The sequence below is a fragment of the Chlorella variabilis genome (assembly GCF_000147415.1).
Source record: "Chlorella variabilis unplaced genomic scaffold CHLNCscaffold_40, whole genome shotgun sequence".
Lineage (NCBI taxonomy): Eukaryota > Viridiplantae > Chlorophyta > Trebouxiophyceae > Chlorellales > Chlorellaceae > Chlorella > Chlorella variabilis.
Genome location: NW_005435048.1, coordinates 163,996 through 172,833, shown reverse-complemented (window position 1 = coordinate 172,833; position 8,838 = coordinate 163,996). Strand labels below are relative to the sequence as shown.

General features: G+C 70.8%; 2 protein-coding genes across 2 annotated transcripts in view; one reads left to right on the top strand and one right to left on the bottom strand.

Moving 5' to 3' along the window:
* Nucleotides 1-3,040: 3,040 nt before the first annotated feature.
* Nucleotides 3,041-4,598, bottom strand: CHLNCDRAFT_142515 (hypothetical protein; the record flags this gene model as incomplete). The annotated part of the gene is made up of 4 exons (XM_005842816.1): nt 3,041-3,301; nt 3,505-3,711; nt 3,824-4,192; nt 4,512-4,598. 4 exons carry the CDS (start codon nt 4,596-4,598, stop codon nt 3,041-3,043), a joined length of 924 nt encoding a protein of 307 aa, XP_005842878.1.
* Nucleotides 4,599-4,949: 351 nt separating this feature from the next.
* The window catches only part of CHLNCDRAFT_33359 (hypothetical protein), a 5,088-nt gene continuing 1,199 nt past the window's right edge, over nt 4,950-8,838 (top strand). Inside the window, exons 1-10 of the mRNA XM_005852263.1 lie at nt 4,950-5,018; nt 5,315-5,368; nt 5,475-5,672; nt 5,868-5,942; nt 6,238-6,356; nt 6,543-6,663; nt 6,844-7,039; nt 8,116-8,198; nt 8,413-8,486; nt 8,678-8,801. Coding sequence (XP_005852325.1) covers nt 5,008-5,018; nt 5,315-5,368; nt 5,475-5,672; nt 5,868-5,942; nt 6,238-6,356; nt 6,543-6,663; nt 6,844-7,039; nt 8,116-8,198; nt 8,413-8,486; nt 8,678-8,801 — 1,055 coding nt within the window. The 5' untranslated portion in view covers nt 4,950-5,007. The remainder of the gene's footprint in view (nt 5,019-5,314; nt 5,369-5,474; nt 5,673-5,867; nt 5,943-6,237; nt 6,357-6,542; nt 6,664-6,843; nt 7,040-8,115; nt 8,199-8,412; nt 8,487-8,677; nt 8,802-8,838) is intronic.

The following is an 8,838-nucleotide window of genomic DNA, read 5'->3' as shown; positions in this document are numbered from 1 at the left end:
ACGCACCTGGCACCATGTTGTCCGCATCAGAGAAGCCCTTGCAGGGGTCTGCCGCAAATTCGGCCCAGCCGGCGCTGATGCTGGCTGGCAGGCCGCCCGCGGCTGCTGGCGGCGCTGGCGCTGCTGCTGCGGGGCCGCTGCCGGCGGCAGCGCCGGCGGCGGCGCCGGCAGCGGGAGCCTGGGAGGGAGGGGGCGAGGAGCAGGCTTGGAAGGTGTCTAGGGAGTGGGCCAGGGTGCGGGAGGGGGAGGAGGGGGCAGAGCTGATGCAGGCTCCGGGGCGGGCGACCAGGTTGCTGCACCAGGCGTGAAGCGGGGGGGCAGCAGGGGGCAGGCGTGAGCGAGCGGCTTGTTCGGGAGCAGGCCGGGCTGCTGCCCTGCTTGCCAAGAGAGAGAGAGGGACACACACACACACACACACACACACACACACACACACACACAACTGCGCCTCCAGCCAAGCAGCCAGCCGTGCAGCCAGCCGTGCAGGGCAGGGCCACGGCACAGCCCTGTCCAGCCCCACCAGCCTCACCCCACCTGTTTTGCTTGTAGCCCACTAGGCGTCCGTCTTGGTTGAAGATAGGCAGGCGGAAGGCGCCGGCCGCCGCCGCGGCCGCCGCCGCGGCCGGCGAGGAACCCGCCGGGGGTGCCGCCGCCGCCGGCGCCGCCGGGGAGGGGGACGCGGGCAGGGAGCGGGCCTGCGCCTGCGCAGCGCCAGTTGCCGGCGCCGCAGTGCGGATCGGGGATGGCGCTGCGGCGGTGACGCGCGCCGCGGCGGAGGCGCCTGGCGGCGCAAAGGAGCCCGGGGTGGGCGGCGTGCTGTCCATACACTGCGGGCTGACGGGGCGGCTGCAGCTGGTGAGGTTGGATGGGAGAGTGGACGGGAAGGGCCCCGGGCTGATGGGGCGGCTGTCGCTGGCCAGAGTGAGGTTGGAGGCGGCCTGCAGGGTGCCGCCGTGTGGGGAGGCGCCCGAGGAGGCCGGCGAGGCGCCCGCCGGCGGCGTGGGCGGCGCCGAGGCGGCGGCGGCGCCGCCGGGCGGCGCCGTCCGTACCGGCGGCGGCATGCGCGGCCGCGCAGCAGGCCGCTGCCGGACCCCGCCGCCGGGGGCAGGGGCGGAGGCGGAGGCCTCGCTGGCGGCGGCGTAGAGCGGGTTTTGGTGGACGGTGGTGGCGGGGCCGGGCACGGCGGGCTGGGCAGGCGCGACGCTGCTGGCATACACGCCGCTTGCCTGCGAGCTGCTGCCCTGAGCCGCCTGCGGCGCGCTGTAGGTGTGGTGCTGCTGGTGCTGCGAGGGGTGGGGGGCGCTGCTGGCGGCGGGCGCCTCGGCAGCTGCCGCGGCAGCTGCCGCCCTGGCCTTGAGCTGCAGCTGGTGCGCCAGGCTGAGGGCTGCCGTGGACGCCGCCGCCGCCTGCTGTTGCTGCGAGGGCGGCGGGCTGGCTGCCAGGTCCAGACCATGTGCTGCCACCACCACCGCGGGCTGCTGCTGCTGCCGCCGCCGCTGCTGCTGCGGAGCTGGGGAGCCGTGAGAGGGACCTGCTGCCGCTGAAAACGCAGCACGGTCCCCCGCAGAGGCATGGATGCTATAGGCAGGAGGCGCTGCCGCCTTGTGGAGGGGTTGGTGCGCCCCCGGACGGGCAGGTGGCGAGGCTGCCGCTGCCGCAGTGGTGGCGGGCCGCGGCGGCTCTGGCGGCAGCAGCGCCGCGCCGCGCAGCTCAAACAGCAGCGGCGAGCCGCGGGACGCGGGGCTGCCGCCCGCGCTGCGCTGCTCTCCTGCCATGCCTGGCCGCCTCAGCAGGCCTGTCAGCGAGCCTGAGCTGGTGCGTATGCTGCGGAACAGGCCCGCGGGGCGGGCTGCTGGCGGGGTGCCGGTGGCTGTGCCCGCGCGGTGTTGCCACGCGGCCGAGGTGGGCGCCGCGCCGTGCGCTGCGTGCCCGTCTGCCTGCCCAAAGGCCGCTGCATGGGGGGTCGCGGGCCGTGCTCCGCCCAAACTCCACACGGGAGGTGCATCTGCGGTGAAGAGGGGGCGGGGGGGCTGAGTGTGGATGTGCCTGTGGCCGGTGCGCCGCCGTACCGACCGCTGGCGCTGGTGCTGATGGGGTTGGAAGCTGACCCGCCCGCCCTGCTGCCCCAGCGGGCACCAATGGGCCCCATCCTGCCCAGACACGGATCAGGGGCGGCCCGCCGATGCAAAGGGCCCCCGGCCCGCCCTCGGGGTTGTTGGCTGGCGCCTCCCGAGTCAGGGTTGCGCCCAGTTGTTTCGCCCCACTGCCACGCCCCTCCCCCAATACACACACGCCCGCGTGGGCCCATGCTCACCTGGAGCGCCCCGGGCGCGCTCCCGCTGCTCCTCTGCGGGCTCAACAAACTCGGTGCCCCACGCTGCTGGCCTCTCCAGCGCCATTTGTCGAGACCCCAGATGTATCTCTGGGCCGTAAGGCCCTGGGCAATGGCGCCCGCTGGGGCAGCTCAAGAGCACATTTTGAGGCCTGAGCTGGGCGCACTAGCCCAGCTCACTGACAGCTGAATACACCCAGGGTGAATAACTGGGATAGAAATTGAGGCGGATGGTGCGGGAGGGAGCTCCCAGAAAGCCCTATGGGGTTGCCACGGTGGGGCCTCGTGGCAGTCGGATGAACAACGCGGAGAGACGTTTGAGGGACGCCCACGCTCGCTCGCCCATCCCAAGAAGCCCATATGCATGATCAGCCGCCACGGCAGTGCTGCAAGCCCGCAGACGGGTCAAACCCTGCCCGCCCGCCCACCGCCCGCCGCAGCTGCTGCCAGCCCTCGGCTCCCCACCCAGCGGCAGCCACGGCTGGTACAGTCACACACACTCCCCAAACGCCATCTGTAACCTGAGGGAAAGTATGGACAGTTACATCCGGCAGCATGCGGTTCAGGCGGCCGAACGCTGGACGAAAGAGGTTGAAAGCCAAAACCGGCGCTTGTTGCAATCATTGATATCAGGAAAAACTGTGTGGGAGCTCGCATCATGTGGAGATCGCACAGATGGAGAAACAACAATATCAAAACTCCAAACGCTCACGGGCTTCCGGCCCCGTCGCCGCTGCCGTCTGCTGCCGCGCCAAAGGGCTTGACCAGCCCGCGCTGCATGCCCGCCTCTACCGCAGTCGCAGCAAACGCCGCCACCAGCATGCATTGCCCCAGGGCCAGCCCCGCGCCGCCGAGCGCCTCCAGCGAAAGATCCAGCCCCGCGAAGCGGTTGCTGCCGCCGCCGCCGGCCAGGATGCCGTTGGCCTGACCCAGGCCCCGCACCAGCCCAAACGCCGCCACCACGCCTGCCTGCGCAGCAGCAGTCGATGCAACAAGTGGGCAAGTGGGCAGGTGGTTGCCAGCAGAGCCTTCGCCATGGCAAGTACACCACCCTAACGAGCCCCATAACGGCCTCACGACCTTTCAGCAGGCAGAGAGCGCCAGCGCCACCAGCCGTGTGCTGCCATCCACACCCACAACCGCCCACGCCAAAACACACACCCTCCACGCACCTTGAGCTGCGTGTTGGCCAGGTCTTGGCACACAGCGTAGCGGTAGGTCACCCCGAGAAGCGCGCTGGCCACCCCCGCGGTGGCCAGGGCCAGCACGGCCGCCGCGGCGCCGCCGCCGCCGTCGGATGCCACCAGCGGCAGGCTGGCCAGGGCGCCGGCGGCGCCGGCGGCGGCCGCAGCCTTGGCCGACTCGAGCCGCTCGGCGTCCTGCGGGCAGGTGGAGCAGGCGTGCATGCATCGAGTGAGTCGGGTGCTGCCGCTGCTGCCAGCAGCGTGCAGAAGAGCATCACCGGCGGCCCTGCAGCAGAGGCGTCCCCACCTCGTTAATGTCGCCAGCCCACTTGCCCTTGGCCGCCTCCGCCGACTGCGCCTGCAGCTGCGCCGCCTGCAGCAGCTTCTCCGCCGCCGCCACCTCGGCGTCTGCAATCAGGGCTGCCGCTGAGGCCTGCGCCTCGCGCTCCCGCTGCTCTGCGCCCGCCGCACTGGCCACCTCGGCCTCCGCCATGGCCGCCGCCAGCCGCCCCGACTCTGCCTGCAGCTCCGCCACCCGCTGCGCCGCATCTGTCACTCGCTGCATGCGCGCTGTGTTCTCTGGGTCCTTCAAAATCTGCTCGGCCACCTCCGCCACGCTCAGCTGGTCTCCCGCCTGGCCCTCGTCCTCCGGCTTGGCCTTGGCGTGCGCCCTGGACTGCTGCCCACGGTGTAACAACCGCAATGCTGGCCCTGTAAAGTGCTGCCGGGAGGCCGGGCAAGCAGTTCGACATGCATAGGCCGCCATGTCGGTCTGTGCGGCAGTAGGGCGTTGCTATATATGAAAATGACTGATGTTAAACCGCGGGGGACGCTGGATGGTAAGATATCCACAGCTTGTCACAGCGGCCGCCAGGCTGGCGCCGCCGCTCCTCGTCCTTGGTTGCAGTGCAGGTCACGAGCTGCACAGTGCACCTTGAGCCCTGCGGGCACCAATGTGCAAATGGCAAATGCAAGCAGGCTGATGCGATCCTCACGGTTGAGTTGAGAGACAGTTCCGGGCGGGCTGCCGCCTGGCCGCCGCTGTCGCCACTGAAAGGTGATTGGGCGAGCTCTGCCCCCATGCAGATCCTGTGTTGCATGGGGCTGTCATGTCTGCATTCTCTAGGGTGGGAGCTGGGGCTTGGCTACAGCAGCGATGTGGCGATGTAGCGAGGCACTACTGAGCCGCAGAGCGGCAGGAGGCGGTGGCACAGCCTGGGCCCAGATGATCAGGGGCTCGCCTCCTCCTTCCCCTGTAACCAATGCGCAACGGTGATAGCGGAATGAAGGGAGATGGGGATGATATGAGTTGCCAACTTCTCCAATTCCTTCCTCCAGATGCTCAAGAAATCTGGGGATAGCGCAGATGGTGTTCTCCCTTCCTCTCTCCTTCCCTCTTCCGCCTCTCCCTTTCCCACCCCCCGCGGTGTGAAGTCACACCAAGCGGGAGCTTGAATAGTAGTCTACAGCGAGGAGCGCCTTCGATCGATCATGGCGCAGGAGTGAGTCTGCACACACCTGCCCTGTTGGCCGCGCCAAAGGCAGCCTGCGCCCCGGATCCAGAATTGCCAGCCGCCCAGAGCCGCTGCCTCGGATGCCAGACGCTTCCGCCGTAATGGCAGCGCCGGGAGCTGCGCCCTTGTGCTTCCCGAGTCGGGAACTGCTCCCTGAAAGCAGGAACCGCGTCGCTGCAACCGCCGCCTTTGGCGTGAGCAGGAACTCTGCTGCATCCCGTCGCCGCCGCCGCCACCACCGCGCGCTGGCTGCTCATCAGCCGCAGAACCACCCTCGTCTGCAGGGACGGCATGAAGCCAGTGCCCGTCACGATGCTCAGCGGCTTCCTGGGCGCGGGGTGGGGTGGGGCGCACGCTGGGCAGGCAGGCAGGCGGGAGGCCCCTGCCGCCCCGGCGAGTCACCCACCCGCCACCCCGCCCCGCCCTCGCCCTCCCCGCCGCAGGCAAGACCACGCTGCTGCGCCACGTGCTGCAAAACAGCGACCTGAAGATCGGGTGCATCGTGAACGACGTGGCCAGCGTGAACATCGACGCCAAGCTGATCCGCGGCGCGGCGGCGCCCCGCGACGGCCAGCCCGCCACCGCCACCACCGCCGACCTGGCCGACACGATTGAGCTGGCCAACGGCTGCGCCTGCTGCAGGTGGGCGCAGTGCGCGGCAGGGGAGGCAACGGGAGCTTAGGGCGGGGCAGCTCCGGACGCTCTCGGCAGCCTGCTGCGGCCGTGCTTGCACAGCAGCGCGCCGCGCCTCGCGACAGGCGGCCCCGCGGGTCTTCAACCGCCGCCGTGCCGGCTGCCCCGCCTGATCTGCCCCGCGCTGCCGCCCGGCTGCTGCAGCATCGCCGACGAGCTCTTCTCCAGCTTCGAGAACCTGATTGCCCTGTCGGACAAGCGCGGCGTGCCGTACGACAGGTGGGCAGCGCCCGCCGTTCTGTTCCGCCGCTCCAGCTATTGCTGCCATCGCTCGGCTGCTCTGCTCTCGCCCGCTGCCAGCCATCTGCCGCAGTTCCGCTGCTCCTACTGCCGCTCCTGTTGGCCCCGCTCCGCTCCCGTCCTGCTGCTTTGCTGCCTGCCAGGCATGTGCAGCCCGCCCACGCAGCCGCTGCCCTCCCCGTCCCAGCCACGCACGCGCAGGCACACACGTGCACCGCTGCCTCCCCGCAGGATCATCCTCTGCCCCCTCCGCCCCCCTCTGCCTCCCCCGCAGGATCATCCTGGAGAACAGCGGCGTGGCGGAGCCGCAGAACATACGGGACCAGTTCAACGACGCCGTCGCCGAGGGCAACCCGCTCACCAGGCGCCTATACCTCGACACGCTGGTCACGGGTGGGCGGGGCGGCGGTGGGGGTGGGGCAGGAGCGGGGAGCGTGCCTGGGTGTGGCGGTGTGTCCAGCGGCGTGCATGGGTGCGCACGTGGGCAGGGCTCTATTGCTGCCTGGCTGCGTCCCTCTCACCTGGCTGCGTCCCTCTCGCCCGCCTGGCTGCGTTGCCCGTCCCTGCCTCCGCCTGCAGTCGTGGACAGCCACACCTTCATCCAGGACTACTCCTCCCGCTCCTCGCTGGCCGCCCGCCCCGACCTGGGCGACGGCGGCAGCCTGCGGCCCGTGGTGGACCTGCTGGTGGAGCAGATCGAGTGAGGGCGGGGGCTGAGGAGGCCTGCCTGCCTTCCTGCCTGCCTGCCTGCTGCCCCTGCTGCTCGGGCCGCCGCCGCCGCTGCTGCTGCTGCTGTGTGCGGTTCGCCGTGTTGAAAGTACTGCACGTGTACCGCCCACATGTACCGCACTGTACCACACCGTACCGCACCGTACCGCAGGGTGGCCGACTACGTGGTGCTCAACAAGGTGGACATGATGAGCGAGGGCACCATGGGCTCGCTGGCCGCCATCGTGGCCGCGCTCAACCCGCTGGCGCAGGTGGGGCTGCTGCTGATGCCGCTGCCGCCGTTTCTGCCGCCGCCACCGCCATTGCTGCCGCTGCTGTTGCTGCCGCCCCTGCCCCTGCCGCTGCTGGTGCTGTCTTGCTCCTGCTGTGGTTGTCCTGTACCCCAGCGGGTGCGTGGCTTGTGTGCCTGCCCGGCCTTGGCGCGCAGCTGCCCCGCGCCTGCTTCGCTGCCTGGCGGGCCGGCGGTCGCAGCGCCGGCCACGCCCTCGGCCCCGCTTCCGACCTGGGCCCCCTGCCCCGCGCTCCCTGCACCGCCGCAGGTGAAGCAGTGCAGCCAGGGGGCGGTGCCCATCCAGGAGCTGTTCGGCAGGGGGGCGCAGGGGCTGGTGTCCAAGCTGAACATAGAGGGGCAGCACAGGTGGGCGTGGTTTCGCTGCTGGCTGGCTGTTGGCTGTCGATGAGTGGTGCAGGGGAGGGGCAAAGGTGGTCACGGGCCAGTGTGCATGCGCGCAGTGTGAGTGTGCGTTGGTGTGTGGTGGGGCACCCGCGCTAGCAAGCCCCCTGGATGACCCCTGTGGAGCCAAGGCTGGAAGCTGGGAGAGTGCAATGCACAGCTATACAGGCAGAGCTGACACACCCTGCCCCGCGCCGTCCCGCGCGCGCCCGGCGTGCTGTGCTGCAGGGGCGCGGTGGCCGCCGCCAAGACGCTCGAGGCCGAGGATGAGGCGGAGGCGGCAGAGGCTGGCGAGGGCGACCACCACCACCACCACCACCACCACCACCACCACCACCACGGCCACCACAAGCACGAGCACGAGCACACCCACGATGCTGACGACCACAAGCACAACGGCGGCGCGGCCTGCGAGCACGAGGAGCACGAGCACGGCGGCGGCGGCCACCACCACCACGGCCACCACGAGCACCAGCACGAGCACAGCCACGGCAAGGATGGGCACAAGCATGATGACTGCCAGGCCTGCGAGCACGAGGGTGAGGCGCCCCTTGCCCCGCCCCCTGCAGTGCACCCCCCACATGCCTGGTTGGCGCTGGTAGCTCGCCAGGGCATGCCTGCACCCTGGGCATGCCTGCCAGCAGCGAGACCTCCCCCTGACTCCCCTGGTTGCCTGCTGGCACAGGCCACGACCACGACCACCATCACCACCACCACCACGGCGAGCACGGGCACGGGCGCAAGCGGCAGGAGCGGCAGGAGACGACGGCGGCGCAGCGGTTTGGCATCAAGAGCTTCGTCTACGCGCGGCGCCGGCCCTTCCACCCGCAGCGGTGAGAGCCCCCGGGGCGGGACTTTCGCTCCAAGCTCTGCTGCGCCTGCCGCTCCGCCCGCTGCTCGCTCCCTGCGCCTGGCTGGCCCCTGCGGTGCACCCCACGCCCCAGCACTGGCTGGCTGCGCGGCCCTGGCCTCGTGCCAAAGTGGCCGCCGCGTCGAGCCTGCTGCCGCTCCGCTCGCCACCCCGCCCCACCCTGGTGGCGCCCGCAGGCTCAAGGACTTGGTGCTGCGGTGGATGCCGGTGTCCCACAACAAGGCCATCGGCGACGCCGCTCCGGAGCAGGGTGGGCGGCGGCCGCGGCGCGGCCCAGGCAGCTGCGGCGCCTGTCGCATGCCGCCGCGCCGCCTCCGCTGCGCCCTCCGCCCCTGCAACCCGCTCGCCGCGCCTCGCCTCCCGGCCCCCCTCATTTACCGGCCGACCTCCCGCCTCCCTCCACCCTCCCTCCTCCTCGCCGCGCCTCCACACCCCGCGCAGGCGCCTCTCCCATTAAGACCGTGCTTCGCTCCAAGGGCTTCATGTGGATCGCCAACTCCCACACCACCGCCTTCTACTGGAGCCACGCGGGCCAGCACTTTGAGATACGGGATGAGGGGGAGTGGTGCGTGGCTGCGGCCGGTGCTAGCGCTGGGAGGGAG